General features: G+C 52.2%; 1 protein-coding gene across 1 annotated transcript in view; it reads right to left on the bottom strand.

Annotated features, from left to right (window-relative positions):
• Positions 1–757: 757 nt before the first annotated feature.
• CACNG2 (calcium voltage-gated channel auxiliary subunit gamma 2) overlaps positions 758–20,066 on the bottom strand; it is a 104,124-nt gene continuing 84,815 nt past the window's right edge. Inside the window, exons 2-4 of the mRNA XM_010998982.3 lie at positions 13,252–13,335; positions 2,460–2,600; positions 758–1,333 (exon numbers count right to left, since the gene is read on the bottom strand). Of these exons, the coding sequence (XP_010997284.3) occupies positions 798–1,333; positions 2,460–2,600; positions 13,252–13,335 (761 nt within the window). The 3' untranslated portion in view covers positions 758–797. The remainder of the gene's footprint in view (positions 1,334–2,459; positions 2,601–13,251; positions 13,336–20,066) is intronic.

The raw sequence follows: 20,066 nt of genomic DNA, 5'->3' as shown, positions 1-20,066 counted from the left end.
CAGGAGGGACCAAGGACTCTTGGGTCACCTGGAGGCCTACAATTGCCCCATCAACGCTGGGTGGAGCCGGCTTGCAAGCCACTGAGCTTGCCCAGCGTTCCTGGGGCATCCATCCAGAGGCTCCAGGCACCTGGCAGTGACCGAGAGGCTCACCTGGCCCCGGGGCCCTGAGTCTCCACCCCCCACTTGCCCAGGGAGGCAGAGCCCGCTTGGGGTTAAAGGGAACAGAAAAGTAACTCTCCCGCGTTAAAAAGAAAAAAAAAAAAAAGTAACATAAACCCCTGATATAAATGCAAAGGACAGTTCCCTTCCTTTCTGCTCCTTCTCACATTTTGCTTTAATATTATCTTGGTTCCCTTTTATTTTTTCATTTAAATTGGTTTTTATTAAATGTTAAAATAATGGTACATGGGAAATCATGCATTTGCTTTTAGATTTATTTTCTATTTTAAATTTGTATCCTCTCTCGCTTTTTTTTTAAAGTTTGTTTTTCCTTCCCTCGGTTATATTTTTTTCACATTTCCTATGATTTTGCTTCTTTGTTCCTCTTATATTTTGTTTTTGTTTTTTTTTTTTAATTTACTTGTTATGTTTTTCTCTTTTTTTTGTTTTTTTGCTTTTGGAAGGTTCCCCCCCACCCCCCATGGATGGTTTGGTATCCCCCCACCCTCCCCCCCACCCCCTGGCCCACCCCGGCGGCGGCGGGGCCGCGCCCCTCCTCCGGGCTCTGCCTGGGACCCCGGCGGCGGCGGCGGCGGCGGCGGCGGTGGCGGCGCTGGCGAGGCCCCCCGTGAGCTTCATACGGGGGTGGTCCGGCGGTTGGCTGTGTTGGAGTGGAGAGAGTCTTTGTTGTCCTTCTGGATACAGTTGTGAACTTGAAGGAAGCTGTTATCCCTGTCGGAGTTGTAGGTGGCGGTGGGCGTGGTGGCGGCCTTCAGGGGGTCCCTGCTGAGGGTGTACATGGAGATCTCCGTGGACGGCAGGGTGTTGAAGCCCTTGATGCCCACGGGGGAGGCGTCCCTGGAGTGTGAGGGCTCGGTGGAGCGGGAGCTGGAGCGGCTGCGGCGCTGGTAGCGGTAGCGGTAGCTGGGGATGCGGGTGATGGCGGAGGCCTGGAGGTAGTCCGTGGCGCGGGCCGTGGCCCGCAGCTGTTTGTGCCGGTCGATAAACATGTGCACGGCCAGCACCCCGACCATCTCGGCAATGATGAAAGACAGGGCCCCGAAGTAGAAGGACCAGCCGTACGAGTAACTATTCTTTTTGGAGTCGCTCTTGGAGGGGTCTCCGGCATTGGCAGATATGTACACTATGATGCCAATGATGTTACTCAGACCTGCCGGGCACGGGGTTGGGGGTGGGCGGGGCGAAGGGAAAGCAGAGAGAGTGAAGGTTAGCTTCCCAGGAGGATGCCAGGCACTGGGCAGGATTAAAAGACACGGCAGCTGGATGGGCTTTCCCTGGTCCGGCGTTTTCATGGAGAACAGACGGATGGGTATAGAGGGATGTTACCAGCATCACCTTACTATTCTATCAGTCCATTTGGGGAGCGCCACAAAGGAAGAGCTAATGGAAACAGATACAGGAAGAAGGGAGAGGGGAGGGAGGCATTCTACAATGTATTGAGTAGTAGTAGTAATAGTAATAATAGTAATAATAATAATAATATTTATTGAGCATTTACTACCTGCCTTCACTGCTGAGTACATTTCAACGGATTTGCAAGTGAGAAAACAGATCACAGAGAGGTTAAGTAACTTGCTTAAGGCTGCACAGGGACTTGAAGCTTGTGTAGCTGGGGGTTAAGACTGCCTCCTGGAGCCAGACTGCCTGAATGCAAAGCCTTCAGCAAGGTAACCTTCATCTGAGTTTCCACATTTGTGAAATGGGTGTAATGATAGGACATACTCCTGTTGGGCCACGGAGAGGATTAAAATGAGATATTCCACGAGAGAGCTGCTGGAGTCTGGGACGTGGTAAGAGCTGCTTAAACGTTAGTCATTCTTAGTAATCGGCTCGTGCTGCAGCCCGTGTTCCTTTTCTGGCAGCTGAAGCCAGTGTGACTTGTCATGTAACAGGGCTGAGAAATGTGGTTTCGGGTGCCTGCCTGCTCCCACCTGGGTAGGACAGTGAGGGGAGAGGGCAAGTGAGGATAGTCCCAATGTCCTGAGAGGGACCTGGGATTTGAGCCCTTTTCCAGGAGGTGGGAGAGAGAGGGGCCACTGGGCTCAGGGCCCGGGTCTAGGGATGTTCCTGGAGTGGGGGCTCAGGCACTGCTATGGGGTGACAGCCCCAGCACAGCCTGCCTTCCCTACAACTCAACCTGTTGCAAGGCCTGGAAATTCTCTCTCCTCTCCCCTCCTGTCTCTGCCAGTTCGTCCCAGCCACCAGGTACCCACACCTCAGCCTTCGCCCCACTGGGGGGGCCTGGACTCTGGCCTGCCTGGCTCAGTGGCTGTTACCTGCAGACACGAAGAAGATGCCGGCACTCAGGATGATGTTGTGTCGAGTCTTGTAGAACTCGCTGGCTGCGATGCAGAGTCCACCCATAAAGAGCAGAATCACGCTCAGGATCGGGAAGATGCTCGAAGCCCTCACAGCCCCTGAAGAACATGGAGGTTTGGGGAAAGAGAGTGGCGTGGCTGTGAGACAGGGGATGTAGGAGGGAGGAGAGAGGACATCCCACAGGAGTAGGGGTTTATGGACACAGGACCAGAGTAGGGGTTGTTCGGCAACGCTAGGGAGGGAGGGAGAGGGAGCAAGCCGCCTCCTGGCTCACTGCCCTGCAGGGGCTCCCTACTTCCTCAAGGATCAAACCCCAGGGCCTCATGAGGCCCGAAGCGCCCTGTGGGACTTGGTCTCTGCCCACCCCTACGTTCCATCTTGCCCAGCCACAGCCAACTCCCCATGACGTGTTATTGCACATGTCTGACTTTTGACATCCCGAGCTTTCTTACTAGAATGTCTCTCCTGCTCTTTTTCACTCAGCAAACTTCCATTCATCTATCAAAACCCAGCTCAAAGTCCCCTCCTCCATGAAGCCTTTCCTGATTTCCTTAGGCAAAGATATCAGCTCCTTCCTCTGCACTTGGAACTACATAGCATCTATAACATTTCTGGGGCTCTTCTTATCTGCTGGGCTCCGTTCTAAGTGCCTTCCATGGATGAACCCATTTAAACCTCACACCAACCGCATGAAACCCACAGACCTTGGCATCAAGGAGATTATAAACACCTAAAGCAGGCACTGGCAAACTTTTTCTGTAAAGGGTTACATAGTAAATCTTTCTGGTTTTGCCGGCCATATGGTCTCTGTTGTAACCGCTCAAATCTGCCCTTGTAGCGTGAGAACAGCCATGGACGATACATGAGCAAATGAGTGTGGATGGGTTCCAATAAACTTTACTGACAGAAACAGTCGGGGGGCCAAATCTGGCCTCCCCTGGCCGAGAGCATCATACACTATACTGGGGAAAAGCTGTGTGGTCCAGAGTGGGGAGATGCTTTGCTTTTGACTAGGTGTGAGTCCAGTGAATAAATACAGTGGCAGTCACCGTGTCTGGCTCCAGGCTGGGCATGGAAGACATAGGGGTGCAAAGCAGGTCCCTGCCTTTATAGGGCTTGCATTCTCATGAAGGAGAGACAGCACAGAGGAATGTGTAATTAGCAACCAGGATGAAGTGTTATGCAAGAAAGCTACCCATATGGCCCCATGAAGGCAAGTGACAGGCTGATGTCACATGTAGATGGCCAATGTTCACTGGGGATTCAGTGAGGGACTGTTCTGAGCACTGTGCATATATGAACCCATCAGTTCTCATTTACAGCTCCATGAAATAAGTACTTTAATTACCTCCATCACACAGAGGTTAAAACTGAGGCAAAGAGAGGTCAAACCTTTTGTTCAAGGCCAGCCAGCAAGGAAATGGAAGGGCTGGGTTTGTGAGCCCAGGGAGCCTGACTCCCGGCTCTGTGTGCCTAATCACTGCACCCCGTGCTTCAGGCCTCCCAGAGCATCCTCTGAGCTCACGTGGGGCTCAGGGAGGGCTTCCCTGAAGGAGTGATGTCGGTACTGAGGTCGACGGATAAGGAGAAGCTGATTGGGCAGAAGCGAGGCAGAGGGTGGGGAGGGTTCCAGAGAGAGGAAGCGCACTGAGCAAGGAAGAGGCATGGCTCATGTGGGGACTTAAAAGAGCTGGCTCACGAAGAGTTAATGCAGGGCCTAGGGGTGCTCTAAGGGATTCGGGGTCAGGACATATGGGGGCTCACGGGTTTCCTTTAAAGGCCTCAAAGCAGGCAGGGCTGTCACGATCTGATTTGCATTTTAAGAAGCGAATAAACAAAGAAGGGATCAAGGGTTGCTACAGGGCACCAGTGAGGAGACTGCTGCTGTTGACCAGACAAGCGCTGGTGGTGCTTGGACCAGGGTGAATACGAAGGGCATGGGCAGAGGTGGGTGGATCTGAGGGATGTTCAGGGTGGAGAAGAGGGTAGCATTGAGGATAACTTCTAAGTCTCAGATTTACCGGTTGGCTGGATAAAACCACTTATAAGACTAGGAGAGGATGAAGTCTAAGGGGTGAGGGGAGGGAAATCAAGGTTTGGTTTGAGACACTTGGACTTTGGGGTGCATTCAGATATGGATGCTTAGGGGCTCAGGCGTGCAGTCTGGGCTGAAGCTGTAAGCGGGGGTCGCAGAAAAGAAGTGCACAGAAGAGAAGCGGGGCTAGCCTTGAAGCCTGGGGAGCCCCAGTGTTTGCTGACTGGCTTGGGAAGATCTTGGGCCAATCTCACAGTGTCCCTGGGCCTCCACCTCCTTGTCTGTAAAATGGAGACGAAAAACCAAACTCTGTCTACCTTACAGGGTTACCGTGATTCCACAGGAAGAAGGCGGAAGCTTTAGAAAATACAGAATGTTAGTCAACTACGAACAATGTATTATTTTCTATGCTGGTGACAGAAATGAAGAGTGTCATAAGTACCCGGGAGGGCATGACATCTTGTCTTCTGGAGGGGGTGGCCTCAGCCATCAATTCCTCACTAACCATCTTTTTGGCCAAATCCTGTAGACACATCTTTTCATGATCTAGCGCTCTGGGGGCCGGGCACCTATGGTGTCCTGCCGTGGAATCGCTCTTCCCGGTGGGCACAGCTGGAGGGCAGGCGGACAGCTGCACGCGGAGGCCCTGGCAGTGGGGAGGGGAGTGGTCCAGGGGGGAGTGGGCAGACCTGAGCCTGGAGCCCACTCTGCCTGGCTCTTCACGAGCCTGAGGGTGGGCTTTCCCTCCTCTGGGTCTGTGCTCTGATGAGGTTGGACCAGATGAACTCTAAGGTTCTGCCTGTCCCTGATGGTCCTGTGCCTCCAAGACCTCTGCCCCAGGACCACTCAGTCAGGCCGGCCAGGTGCCGGTTGTGCCTTTAATCAAAATAGTCATCATGGTTGGGTATTTGGAGGGCTGGCTTCCTCTTTTCTGGACAAGGCGTTAAGCTCTTTATGCCTGTTATTCCATCTGGAGTTTGATCGATTCTAACAGGACAGAATCGCAGATGTGCTGGGTTGCGGGGAGCTTCTAGGCTCTGGGGCATCTCTCCCCCTCTCCTCCTCCGTGCTGTGCTGGATGGGTAGCCAGGGACCGTGAAAGGGGTCAGGCTGCTGTAAATGCATGCGAGAGCGAGTGTGTACGAGAGAGTGTGTGTGAAAGAGAGAGACCGGGGAGAGAGGAGGTGAGAGAGAGAAGGGAGAAGTGGAGAGGCAGGGGGAGAGAGAGAGAGGGAGAGGGAAGGTGCTCCTGAAGATGAGAGATCTCAACGAAAGAGGAGGGGGGAAAGGAGATTCTGGATGGAGGAAGGAGAGCTGTTGAGAGTGGTGGCTCGGAGGATGGGCTCCTGATGTAGACCGTCTGGGGTCCCCTCCTGCCCCGGCCCCGCACTGGCTGTGTGATCTCTGTGCCTCACCATTCTCCTCTGCATAATGGGGACATCAACAGTACCTACATCTTACAGTTGTTGTGAGATGAATGAAGCTATAAAGTGACAGGCCTAGCACACACATAGCCAAGTGTCCAATGAATGTCTGTGATACGTACTGACCTATGAAAGGAATTTTGGAGCCCAGCGGGCTTCCTTTGGCGCCACCTGTGCAGATGCTGGATGCTTTCCTACTTCCTGTGGTCCCTGGGGTTGGTGATCGGCTGCAGGAGCTCAGGAGAGTGGCCTGAGCACATCCCACTTGCTACGTTGCCCCCCCCACCCCCATCCCCGAGCTCGATCGGCTCACCCAGCTCCCAGGGCTGCAATGAGGGGTGATGAGTCAACGCATTTGAAGCAATTAGCACAGTGCCGGGTACCCAGCGCCGAGCACCAGGAGATGTTAGTTCTCACACAGCAGAGCGTATTATTGCTGTTTCTCATGGGCCTGGGGTTACCTCGACTGGTGTTTATTAAAGTCCAGGTCGCGAAGGCAGCGTGGTGGTGGCGGCATTCAGCACTTAAATAAATGAACCAGGACAGAACAGAAGCTGTCTCCATGTGTGGAGGGCGCGATGGGGAGGCGCTGTTTTGTGAAGTGTGTGCACTGGTCGCACGCATATGAGTACAGAGCTGTAGCTTAGATGTTCCCTAACCACGGGGTGTGGTCACTGCAGTTTAGCCACGCCCATCGTGGTGACCTCCGGAGGGAATGTCCCTCTCAACAATTTTGCTTGAAAGGGCTGCAGGGCTGAGGTAGCAGACAGGAGCAATCAGCCCCATAACCATCTGGGAGGCAGCTGGCATCCCAGAAAGTGTCCTGGGCTGGGGTAAGTCATTTCTCTCTCTGGGCCTCAATTTTTCCCTCATCTGCAAAATGGGAGAGTGAGGCTGGGTGACCCTCAGGGAGTGACTACCTCCCACATTCCAGGAGCTAGAAGGATGTCTCTCCGCACTTCTAAACCTGAGAAGGAGGGGATGGTGGACTTCCTCCAGCCCTCCTCTAGGGCAGCTGCGGAGCCCTAACAAAGCACTGCCCTTACTCTTGTCTCATTGTATCCTTGAGGGACTGGTATTCATCGAGGCTCAGAGAAGTTGAGTAACTGTTCCAAGGCCACAGAGCAGAACTCATCTTGAATTCAGAACCTTTCACTCCATGTCCCAAGCTCAGACTATGACAACTGGTGTCCCCCACACCTTCCAACCTAGGTACCTAGGAACGCCTTCAGTGCCCGGTGGGGAGGGCAGAGGGGGGTGGAGATGGAACAGGGAGGAGGGGGGTTCTCTGAGGCTGGGAAGGGTGGCTTTGGCTCAGCTTGAGACCCTGCATCTCCATCCTCATTCTGGGAGGAAGGTAAACAGCCAGGTGGCTATAGAGGGGCAGGTAATTCCTCATTTATTCACTTGGCAAACATCTCCCAGACCAGACTGGGGGCAGGTCCTGTGCTGGGTGGGGTGGGATGTGGGTGGGAACAGACTCTCTCTTTGTAGCTACTCGTCTCAGTGTCCTAAGCTGTGCACCATCCAGTGGGAAAGAAGAATCCATAACAGAAATCATGACATGCAGGTCGGAAAATGGAGCAGTCACCTCCCTGCAACCCAGCCTCCTCGCTCTTCCTGGCTTCAGAAAAGGGCAGCACTGTTCAGTCTCCCAGCCAGGACTTTGCATGAATCCTCTTTCTCTTACCTGCCTTCTTTACCTGTCAGTGAATCCTGCTGGCTCCAGAACCCACCTTCTTCTCAATGACCCCCTACTTCCGCTCTGGTCCAAGCACCTACATTTCCAGCCTGGATTATGGCCATCTCCTACTGGTCACTTCTCCAGCAGAAGTGGAGAGATGAGGTTAGTCCACGCCTCTTTGCTCAGAACCTCCCCATGGTCCCATCTCAGAGTAAATTCCTGGCCTGGCCTGGCCTCCCACTCACTACTCACACCCTCTGCTAAACTGCATGGTCTCCTGGCAGCCCTGAACATGCCAGCCTTAGACACTTTGCACTGGCTGTTCCCTCTGCCTTAATGCTCTTCCCAGGATATCTGCAGGACCAGCCACACTCCCTTACCTCCTTTAGGTCTCTGCTTAAATGTTACCGTCCCAGTGAGGACCTCTCTGACCACTTACTGAAAACTCACGGCACTCCCTCTCTCCCTTCCCTGCTTCATCTTTATCCTTTGTACTTTTCACTGTGTAACATACACAGTAATGGCTAATGCCTTCCGAGTGCTTATGATGCTCTGGGCTGGAGTGAAGAGATGTTTTATACTGACTCACTCAAGCCTCATTACAACCCTGGGAAAGTACCGGAGAACATCATCCCCATTGCCAGGAATCCAAGGCCCAGGGGAATTAACCAAGAAGTGGGAGAGCCGGATCTGAATCTGGGCAGCGTGTGTTAAGGCCTGCTGTTGTGTCTCTTGCTTTCTACTGGTGGCAGAGGTCCGCAAATTTAGCCCCCAAATAATCCTCAGCCCTCCATGTCTTGGCTGCCTTCCACCTCCCGTACAGATGTCCCCTCTGTCTCCCTGACAGGTGTCTGTCCCTGGCCCGCAGCTGCCCCGGGAACACTCCTCCTGCTTATGCTTGCTCTCAGGTGGTCAGTGACTCTGGGAAGGTGTCAACTCCTAGTTCAAGTGTACTCAGGTAAGACCTCTCTTGGGTGGGAAGAAATAGGCCCCCCCCAGAGCCCTCCTTCCCACCCCACTTCTGTTCACTTCCAGCCCTGGAAAAAGAGTGATTAATGTGGCGAGGCTCTGATACTGCAGCATGTATGTATGATGTGCATACACGTGTGTATGCATGTGTGTGCATGTGGCCTGTGGGTGCCACCCGTTCCCCTGCCCTTGGGCAGAGTATGTCAGGGACAGTAGCCAACCTGGGGCCCATCACCACAGGCTCTGACTGTGGAGTGGGGAGAGCTTCAGCCCACCCTGCAGTCCTGGGCCACATGACAGTGATTTTTGGAGTCCAGCACACAGTAGGTGCTTAATACATGATTGTGGAAGGGAACTAAATTCTTCTGTATCTTCTTCCCCACCTCCAAATCACATTGGGACAGCCGGGAAATCCCACTTTCCATTTCCTGGACACAACACACACACACACACACACACACACCACAAAGAGACCCACGTGCACACAGGCAGACACGTGCAAACACATAGCCATTTATATTCAGATTGATAGACACTCAGGCGCATGGATGTGCAGGCCCCAGAAGACACAGAAGACAGCACAGACTCATGCCCTCGTGCATGAGACAGACACGCGGACACACCAACACACACTGAGAGTCATAGGAAGTCACCACCCCGGTCACCACCGCCTCCATTCTTCACCAGATCCTCAAGCTTTGGTAAGGAGGGACAGGACTAGGAATAGGAAGGTGCCACAGCCAACCCATCCGACTGCCCCACGGAGCTGCTCAGGAAAAACAGGCTGGTCACATTCCTTCCTGGGTAAGCTAGGGGTCGGTGGGCAGGGCCCATACTAGCCCCACCTTTGTGGGCCCAGGTTGATGATGGGGACCGGCTAGAGCTGTTCCTCCTGTTCACTAAGGAGCCCCTGGACCCTGTGGTTCAGGAGAGGCTGTGGATGCCTCTAATACCCATAGGGACTAGGGAGGAAGAGCGTGCATTCATTCATTCATCCCGTCAGATATTAAGCGGAAGCCTCCTTCCTGGTCCTCCAAGGGATGCTGGATTTGCCCGAAGCTTGGCCTGTTGGCTACAGAGCAAGCGAGGCCTGCCCTCTCTGCCCGCCCAGGAGATGAGCTCTGTGCTCCTGGCCAGCCACGCCCTTCTGGCGTTCTCCCTTCTCCCTCCCTGCTCCAGATGCTCTGTCCAGCTGGCAGATCGAGGATGCAGGAGTGACCCAGGTCGCCTGACTGGCCACCCCTCCTCAGCTCCTTCCCTGGGGCCCTTTCTCTCTCTGGCCTCTAAACCTTGGCATCCTGGGGCTTGGTTCCCACACCTCTTCTCTCTCTGCACCAGTCCCTTGGCGCCTTCATCAAGTCTCATGGCTTTATATACTATCCACATGCTGACAGCTCTCAAACCCCTGTCCCCGGCCAGGTCCTGCCATGTGAGTCCCAGGCCCCAGGACACCTCCCCGGGGAGCCCGTGGGCCTCTCTACCTTAATGTGGCCGACACTGAGCGCTAGTCCTTCTCAGTCCCAACCCTCTCCCCTCATGGTTGCCGACTTCTGAGTCATCTTGGATTGCTTCCTGTCCCTGGGAAATCCACATGCAGCCTTTCAGAAAATCCTGTATGCAGACCCATGGGAATATTTTCAGGATCTGACCCCTTCCCACCTCCTTCACTGCTACCACCTGGGTTCAAGTTGCTGTCATCTCTTGTATGGATCATTGTAACGGGCTCCTCACTGTTCTCCTGGCCCTATTTCAATCTCTTATGAGCACAGTAACCAGAGGGTCCTGTTAAATGTGAGATGGTGTCACTCCTCTGCTCAGACCCTCCAATGGCTTCCTACCTCAGCCGGAGAGAACACCTGAGTCTGTGCTGTCACCCAGAGGGGCCCCAGGGCCTCTCCGCTCCTCCACCCCAGTGCCTCCTCATAGTCCTCTACTGTCGTCTGGAAACCCACAGTGTCCTGTCCCACAGGCCACCCCTAGTCACTCAGCCTTCCTGCCCCTGTCAGCTCTGCCTCCCAAACTCTCACTTTCTCACCACCACTGCAGCCAACTCTCTGGTCCAACGGCCATCACTTCTCCCAGGGATGACTGCAACAGCCTCCAACTGGCCTCCCTGCCTCCCTGCCAGCAGCCAGAACCGACCTTCCAAGTCAGTGTCCCTTGCTCATGGTTCCCGTCACACTTAGAGTGAGATCGGATTTCTTCCCCACATGATACTGGCCCTCCATTGTCTCTCCGACCTCATGCTGCAGACGCCCCTTCATTCATGCCCTGTGCTCAGCCAGACCTGTCTGCCCTCTGATCCTCAAACAGACCACCTTACTCCCACCTTAGAAGGTACTTGCTTCCCAGAAATCCTCTTACTTCCTCCGGCTCTTCATTTAGAGAAGCTGCTCTGACCACCTTATCTAAGGAACACCCCCCCCCCCCCCGCCTGCCCCTCCTTCTCCACGCTCTAACCCACATTGCTCTGACTGGTCGCTTCTCTAGCCAACCAGGTTAGAGCTTAATAGAGAATGATAGGAATTCATATCTTCCAACTTTAAAAACTTTCCTTTGTTGTCTAGTCCCAGACTAGCATATTACAGATCTGGGGTCAGCAAACTATTGACGAGTGAGGTCTGCTGCCTGTTTTTGGTAAGTAAAGTTGTTTCATTGGAGCAAGCACAGCCACACTCATTTGCTTCCATATTTGCTTTTGTGCTACATGGTCAGAGTTGAGTGGTTGGGACAGAGACTCTATGGCCCACAAAGCCTGGAATATATACTCCCTGTCCCTTTACAGGAAAAGTTGGCTGATCTCTGTTACAGATGCTCAAAAAATATTGTTGGACTGAATCAACTCAAGTCAGACCCTCGGAATCCTGCACTGCTAGCATACATTCAAGTCTTCTGTCCAGAGACACCAAAATAAACCAAACACTCTAAACAGTTCTCTCTTTAAAATTAGGGAAATGGAGGTAGAGAGTAGGTAGGGATAGCCTCTAAAGAATCCTGTCTTTCCTTATTTAGCAAACAGCATTGATTGAGCACCCACTGTATTCCAGGACCTGTTCTAGGCAGAGCAATGAATGAGACAAGGTTCCCACCCCATGCACTTGGTGTCCAGCTGATAAAGTATCACACCTTCGCTGTGCTCAGCCAGTGAGACTCCTGCCTCTGCCAGATTTGCCACCTCCCCATCTCCACACTCGGGCTGCATCTCTATGGGCCCTGCCTCCCAAATCTAGCTGTTTCTCTGAGGGTCCTCCCGCCAGGCTGTGCAGTCACCGACTGCGTCTCATTCATTCATCTGGACCTCCCCAGCACTGAGCACAGCCTCCACCATACAGAAGGTGCTCAACTTTCTTTTATGCTGCCGCTAGCCTCCTTTGAGAGCCCCAGACCTGGTAACCGGGAATGATGACCAACCCACCCTTTAGGAATTCCACCTAAGAGCAGTGCCTTGCAGGAATGCATAACGGGGAAGGATGAACCTTATAAGATATTTTCCCCCCTTTAAAAAGAAATCCATAAATGACATCATGTTCTCTTCCTTTCTCTTCCCGCCGCCTGGCAGGCTTCGTGTTCCACAGTGAAACCCACGTTCCAGGCTGACCTGAGAGTTGGGTTTGATGCGAGGAGTAATTATCAAAAGCGACAGGGGTGATCCATATGATAAAAAGCTTCCTACATTTTTCATAAAAGTGAGCCAGGGGTGAAACTAACCACTGCTGTGGGGGATGGGGTGGGAGGGAGGCTTTGTTCGGCCTCCATGGCCTGGAGGAAGGGCACCTGGGGGTAGAAGCGGAGGAGGGGCTGTGCAGGAGTGGAAGGGGGGAGGCGCTTCTGGGAGAACAAACCCCCTCAGGAAGTGCTGCCTGAGAGCCTGGAGCAGAGCTTTCAGTCACTTCTGCTTAGGATGGCTTTGCTGTTCCAGGCGTCAAGGACCCTCAGGCCCTCTCCTGGAAATCCCTTTCCAGGGAACATTTTACCTTGTTAGTATTTGCTGACTCTTGAGAGATTTTCTTTGGGCCTCAAAATGCTTTCTCTTGATAATATGTCTCAGGTGGGTTTAAGATCACAGCTATTACATCAGGATTTAACTTTGCCTTGACTTGTGGAGGAAGGAAAAAAAATCTCATTGACTGTTTCAGTAGAAGTTCCAATCTGGCACTGCCTGATGGGTGTCTTCATTCAGTTATTCAAGAAATGTTTACTGAGTGCTTTATACGGGCCGGGCACTGGGCTGGGAATATGATGGTGAGAGGTGGGTAGAATCCTACCAGAGCCCTAGTGGAGTTGGTTGGCACTAGTTGAGAGAGATGGTTGCTCAAATAGACAAAGCATGATAAAGGTGCTGTACTCTGGGGAGCCCTTGAGGGGCCTGGAGGACTTCTTGGAGGAGGTGATGTTTCAGCTGAAACCTGGCAGATGAGTATGAATTTGCAAGACAGCGGGGAGAGAAATGTGTTGTAGGTAGAGGGAACAGCATGCTTGAAGGTTTGACTTCCGGACAGGAGGGAAGGAGGGAGGCTCAGTTTTATCCTGCCCTCTGCCATGACAGGAACCTCTAGATAGTCCAGGCCTTGGGCTCTCGAAGGATGGAAGGGCAGGACCCACCACCGAGAGGGAGATAAAAAATTGCATGCACTCACGGAGGAAATATTCTGCTGTGTCAGCTTCGTAATCTGCATCCTCTGGAAAGTGATCGATTTGCTTGCAGAGACCTTTGAAGTTCCCTAGAAAACAAGGGGAAAAAGTACTTGTGAGACAGCATCATCTCCAGGGGCTCAGCGCCCACCGGCCGCTTCCTGACTCCTCTCTCTTCTGAAGCTGGCTCACCCCTCTCCCTCACCCACAAAGGAAGGTATCACTTTGTCTGGACATCTGCCTGGTGAATCAAAACACACACACCCATGGTGCTGCGGAGAGGATCTAAGGCTTAAGACTTCAAAACCTAGCCTTCCATCTCTGCATCGAGGCTTCTGAGGATTAGCTGAAGCTTGGCAGGTGGTGGAGGTTTGATTCTGGGCTGGGGACTGCCACGGAGGAGGCTGATGAACGTCAGTGCACCTGCCTCTATGCCCCAGCCCAGCAGGGAGTCACCCCGCGTTTTACAGGCGAGAAAGCAGATCGCTTTCCAAAGAAGGCAGACCCCAGATGGAGGCTGGCGAACTTTCCCACAGCCCTTTAGATGAGCTGGTAAAGCATCTTCCCATTTGCAATTACATGGAATTCACTGGACAGAGCCCGTGTAAGTTCTGAAATACCACCTGGGTTGAGCCCCCACTGGTGGCTGCGCCCTCTGCCGGTCTCTTGGACTAAGATACAACCTGCGAGAGGGATACTATCATCTCCATTTCACAGATGAAGAAACTGAGGCTCAGGGAGTCTAAATGACTGAAGTCCTCGTGGCCAGGAAATGATGGGCTCAGGGCTCAAACGAAGACCTTTTGTTTCTAACAGTTTCCTTGGTGGTTGCTGAGAAGGTGCTCAGAGAAAAACTTGCCCAGTGCCCAGAGGAGCTCCAGCAGTGATCACTAAATGAATGAATGAACCATTGAATGCAATCTTCATACAAACTCATGCAGAGAATAGAATTTACAGTCACATCGGTTTCCTGACAGCAGAGACGTTTGTCTGTTTCATTCATATCGTATCCCCAACACCAGCACAGGCACGACAGATGTCAGCTCACTTTCTCTGAATGACTGAATACTTGGACCTGTGCTGGGAGATGTGACCACAGTGGGTAAGAGGCAGGTACTGCAGCTGGACTGCCTGCGTCTGGCTCAGCAGCCTGGAGATGCCTCAGTTTCCTCATCTGAAAGTGGAGATCGTAGGAGTTCTTCCTTCACAGATTGTCGTGGGGGTTAAATGAGTTCACACATATAAAGTGTTCAGAGCGGTGCCTGGCACGGTAGTAAATGTGCTGGGGGCACTGATGGGAGAGAGAAATGAACTTCAACTACATTGCCACTGACATTCAGGATTTTTCTGATAGGAGCTAATATAACCTAATTAATGCAGTCCTCAATACATGTTAGCAATTTATTTTCTTTATAAGGTCCTGAGTCTTCATAGCTCATAAAGTAGGTTTTTAAAAATATATACTATAGGGATTATTTAGGAATTTGAAGGCATTATTACACAGACTCGTATGTATCACATACAGCTGCTATCTACAGGATACAGGTGTGCTTACGTAAGTATTGTAGATATGTCTAGCTATTATTATATTGTATCGATAATTCTGTACTATGCATTACAGAGAAGATGGTTGGCTCTCACCCTCCAAACCCCCCTTCACTGTCTCTGTACCAAATTCACTCCCTTTCTTGACTTCTGCAAGAAAAATCACTCCCCAGAGCACATCGGGACTTTGAATAGCTCCACTGAAGCTCTGCAGGATCTGAAGAGCACAGCGTTTCACTCAAAATGCTCCCAAAGGGCAGGCCACTTCCCGAAGTGTGCTGGGCAGCCTCTCCTCTTGCTTCTCTCGCCCCACCCCTTGCTGTCTCCCCCTCCTCTGTTGTCCTGAGCACCTGCCGGCTCTGCTCTTAGCATCTTGGTGCATTAACCAGGGGCCTCCCCCTCCTCCTAACCAACCACACACTCCTCTCTCCTGAGAGGAGTCTTCATACCGGCTGCTAAGAGGATAAAATACCCTCACCATTGTTAAAATTACAAATCAGTGTATTTGAAAAGCACTTTGCAAAGCACTTTCATTCTCTGTCCATTCAGCCTGACAAATATTTCGTAGGCACCAACTTGGTGCCAGGCATCTTTACAAAGAATCCGTGCAGGAGGTGAGGTGCAGAGAGCAGTACTGACACGACCTGAGGATCCTTACAAACTGGGGGCGCTGCTCAACCCCCAGCCAAGGGCTGGTAGGTGGTGCCTCCACGCCTGTCTTCTAAGGGGCCCCACTTAGGGCTGGTGAATCACGCCTGCACCTGCTCCCCATGCAGCCTGGCTATTCCGCTGCCCCAGCCCGGGCCTCAGTCATCCGTGGACCGCTAGGTCCTGTCACAGGAGAAGGGCTCCAGAGATGCTGGTTGAGAGGCCGTGTGAAATAATCAGCAGCCCAGACCTCTCCTGTGAGGTTCAGAACTGGGTGTCCAGCTGCCTATTTGATATCTCCCGGTGGATGTTTTCAAACCATCGTACACTCAGCAGGTCCAAACCGGAACTCATGATCTGTCCCTCAAGCCTGGTCTTCTGGAGCCACCAACTAGGTCATCCAGTGCCTCTCCATCTCTCCCTCGTGCAGGCCTGAGCCCAGCCACCATCGCTGACATCTCCTCTTCCCTGCAGGCTCCATCCATCACGACGCCCTGTCTGCATTAGCTCTCAGTATCTCTCAGACTCATCGATTGCTTTCCAACAACAGCAACACCCATCGCCAGGCCACCCTCCTTGCTTCCTTAGATGAGTGCAGTAGCCTCCCCACTGGCCTTTTTGTACCCACTCTTATCCGTCTCTAGAGAGTAGTCATAGTGAGCCTTTGAAAATTCAAATCTGCTCAAGTCACCTCCAGCTTAAAACACTCAACAGCTTCCTGATGCTCTTCAAGAAAAGCTCAACATTATTAACAGGGCCTGACCCCCGACTTCTGTCTGGTCTCCCCTTCATCTCTGTGCACATGCCATCTCTGCTGTCTTTCCTGCCGCGCGTGCTCCGGCCATGGGGCCTTTGCACATGTCAGTCTGGCTTCCTGTGCTACCACCATATCCTTTGTTGTTCCTCCCTCAACCTCCCTTTGCCCTCCTGCACTGTACTAGTGGGGTGTCTACTGCTATGCTCGCTGTGTCGAGGGGAGGGGTTAAGGCATGAGTGATGCTGGTGGGAATGTTCTAGAAGAGAGGGACAATTGATAACCCAGGGAGGGGATGGAGCAATGCAGGAGCAACGTGAGAGGGGATGAGGTCCAGGACACAGGTGCAAGGTTGGCCTTAGATGGGGTGGATAAGGGTACACCCACTGCACCTGGAGGGAGTGGGGCACCTGTGGATACAGATACAGAAGATGGGTAGACATGGTGGGAACCTGGGACACGTCTCTACTGGTTGCTTCTATCTTCCTGACAAATGGGAGGCAGAATCATCAACTGAGACCGAGGGAGGGGTAGAAGGGTTGGAGGTTTGAGGAAGCAAGAAGGAAGTGAAATTTTTCTCCAGGAGAATGGGAGAGGCAATGGACCAGGCTTATGACATGAGGTGTATGTGTAGGGGTGGCTTGAAGGTCCCTCTTGAGATTCTGTGGTTTTCTCTGAACACATTTAGCGTGTGGCTGCAATCTAGCTGGAGGGTTTTCTTTAATCAGGATGGGGGTCTGTGAAGTGAATGCATGAAGGGAATGGGGGAAGGGAATGATTATGAAAATGGATTAGACCCTAAGCTGGTAAAGAGGGCAGTGAAAAGGTGGGGGATCAATGCATTGAAAGCCTAGGGAGGATCACGGAACTTTTTCAGGGAGATGCTCACAGGAGTGAGCTGGAAGGGTGGGGCATGGGAGTCAGAGAGCAGATGCAAAAGACACTGTGGAGGGGGCGTGGTTATTGATAACGCCAGGGTCAAGGATAAGACCCTGAACTGGGTGGCTCAGGGATGACATTCAAAGTGTTTAGCAAAGCTCCTACAAATTAATATACAAGACAAAACTAAATAACTTTTATTTCGAAGATAAAACTAAATGTCCACTTTTATTTCCTACACACACCAAGTATAGCTGATAAAACTGCTTACCAAGTCAAACACTGATGTGCAAATGATTCATCAAATTATTCTAATAAGCCCCAAATCAATGGTTGGTTTTTAGAAATTATTGGTGTGATCTTTTGATGATGAGGCTCTTACAAGCTAAATGATGGCCCTGTCTGGACTGAGATTTGACACAGGGAATCACACCAGATGCTCCCGGCCCTTCTCTGTTAGAGGAAGAGTCATTCCATCTCAGTGGTACAGAGTTTTCTCCTAACCTGTCTGATGCTGGTCAGTTGGAGGACGTCTCTGAGGAAATAGCCCTCTGTCCTCGCAAGTGTGGGTACTGGGAGTGGTAGAGTCGGGGTGGTGGTGGTGAGAAGGACAGAAACCATCAGAACTGTTGGAACATTTAGAGGTCGTGCTTTCACGGGCAGTGGGGTGAGCGCAGCCTGGCTCTGCCACTCAGGGCTCTACGGAGGTTCTGTTCTTCTTTGGCTCTGGTGCTCCCCCTGCAGAGCCAGATTTGCCTGCGGCACAGAGCTCACCCTTCCACCCATCCCTGGGCGAGGATTTGTGGGGCTGGGGGAGTTGGAGATGGGTCAGATTAGGGGATGAACAGAGCCCTGAGGGACAATGATGAGTAGTGAGGAATGAGCCAGGTAAACTGGGTCCCAGGTCGTGATGGGATTGGTCTCAGTGGTCTCTGAGGTTGATGGTGACGATGAGGCTGTGAGGGTCAGCTGGAAGCCTAAGAGGTCTCCAGGAGCACTTGGCGCTCTGTGTCTCTGGACTTAGTATGACTACCGTGGTGCTGAGACCCATGAAGGGGTGGTGCCACCAGTGGCAACCAATCACCTTTGGTGGAATTTAAATTTGGTAGAAGACCTGTGTTGGCGGATGTCATTCCAGTCATTGAAGAGTGGTGTCACCTTATTTTCCTGATGCTAGCCTAGAGTCCTGCTCTATTTCTTTCTGGTTTGAATTAGCAAAAAGTATTGATGTAGCTTCAGGCATAGGTGGATCCAGGTGCTCAAAAAATCTGGTGTTTCTCACCATCTCTATTTGGCTTTCCTCTAGTTGGCTTCATTCTTGGGCAGGCTCTGTCCCCAGGGGAAGACTAAGGGATGACTAAGGGCCTGGCCCTGGGGTCAGGGAGGGAAATCTGACCTGATTCCTGCTCTTCTGGGGCTCACAGTCTCGGGGGAAAGACAGAAAGCACATAATTTACTAGAATACAACATCTCACATTCTGTACTAGAGGGATGTATAAGACCTTCTGGGAGTATAGTTGTTTAGCTAACATTTATGTGGCACCAACTGTATGCCATGCTCTGTACAACCTGCCAAGGACACAGAGGGAAAAAATGCTTTCTGTCCCTACAGAGCATGCCATCTATGGGAGACAGACAACAGATGCCATGTGTTGTGACAAGGCAGGGTGTTGGGAGCACACGGAGAGCTGTGTATCCAGGCATGTGCGGGTATTGACCCAGGCCTTCTGTAGAGGAGGGGACTGAGCTGACTCAGAAGGTCAAGAAGATGTTAGTCAGTTGAAGCAGGTAGGGGTGTGTGTGTGTGTGTGTGTGTGTATGTGTATTGGGGCATGATTGGCAAACACTACAGATCTAGGTCCCCTTCCCTCTTCTCAGAGAACCAGTCATTAAACTTTTACCAGCACACCCCTGGACGAATGGTTAGGGTGAGGTTAATCCCATGGGAGGGGTTGGCTGGTACAAAGACATGGCATCTTTGTGGGACTGGAGATTTACAAGCAGATTGGTCCCACTGAGGGGGCTGGATGGGTGAGGGTGAGGGCAGGAGATAGGGGTGTGGAGGGGACTGGGGCCAGTTCCCTCAGGGGCTTGTGGTCCAGGCTGAACAGAGGAGAGAGCATCTCACAGCCCACTCCCCACTCAGGCATTGGCTTTGAACTTTCAGAGAGTGAGGATGTGGGGGAGATGCTCCCATCATGAAATATAAAAGATTATTCTGCCAAGGGGCCCAACAACCGTGAAATCTTCACTGAACCCCCACCCGAGAAGGGCCGGCGGTGCCGCGTGGACCCCAGGGCCCAGGGACTCCAGGGCAAATTGAGGTGGGAAGGCTGCCTTAGGCAGCCACGGTCTTGCCTCCAGGAGTTTACCGCTTCAGACTGGAAATTTCAGCTTGTAGGTATTAAGTAGTTTAAAAGGAGGTTTCATCAGCTTTGTAAAAAGCACATTGATATCTCGCAACCCCAACTGCTGTCTCATTTCTTTGAGATACAATAAGCCCTTCATAAACCTGGTCATTAAGTGTTGAACAGACGCTGTTTTATTTTCCACATGTTCGTGAGAGGCTGAGAGAGCAGCTCGGGTGCCGGGAGGGCGCGCAGAGGGGGCCCGCTGACGCCTAGGGGGGAGGCTGTCTAAGTAATTTTTTAAGTGAAGCAAATGAAGGGTTTGGTAAGAAGCTGCTTTCACTGTGTTTTAAACCTTTTCTGCTCCTGGCTTTTTGCTTTGCCGGCACAGCCCTCCCTGACGGCAGGGATTCAGGAAACCTCAGGATGGGTGGGCGAGGCCTGGCTTGTCCCTCCCGGGAACCCCAGCCCCCAGACAGCGCTGCCATCAGCTGGTGCTGGAGGGTTTGAAACAGCCTCTGTGGCTGTCAGTGAGTTTGCTCATTCCTTGTTCATTCATTCATTGAATTGTTTTGAATACCTGCAATGTACTAGGACCTGTGCAGGTGTAACTGAGCAAGACCCCATGGGGCCTTCCCAGAACGGA

The sequence above is a fragment of the Camelus dromedarius genome, chromosome 11, assembly GCF_036321535.1.
Source record: "Camelus dromedarius isolate mCamDro1 chromosome 11, mCamDro1.pat, whole genome shotgun sequence".
Lineage (NCBI taxonomy): Eukaryota > Metazoa > Chordata > Mammalia > Artiodactyla > Camelidae > Camelus > Camelus dromedarius.
The sequence above is the reverse complement of the archived record's forward strand: the minus strand, read 5'-3'. Positions and strand labels throughout refer to the sequence as shown.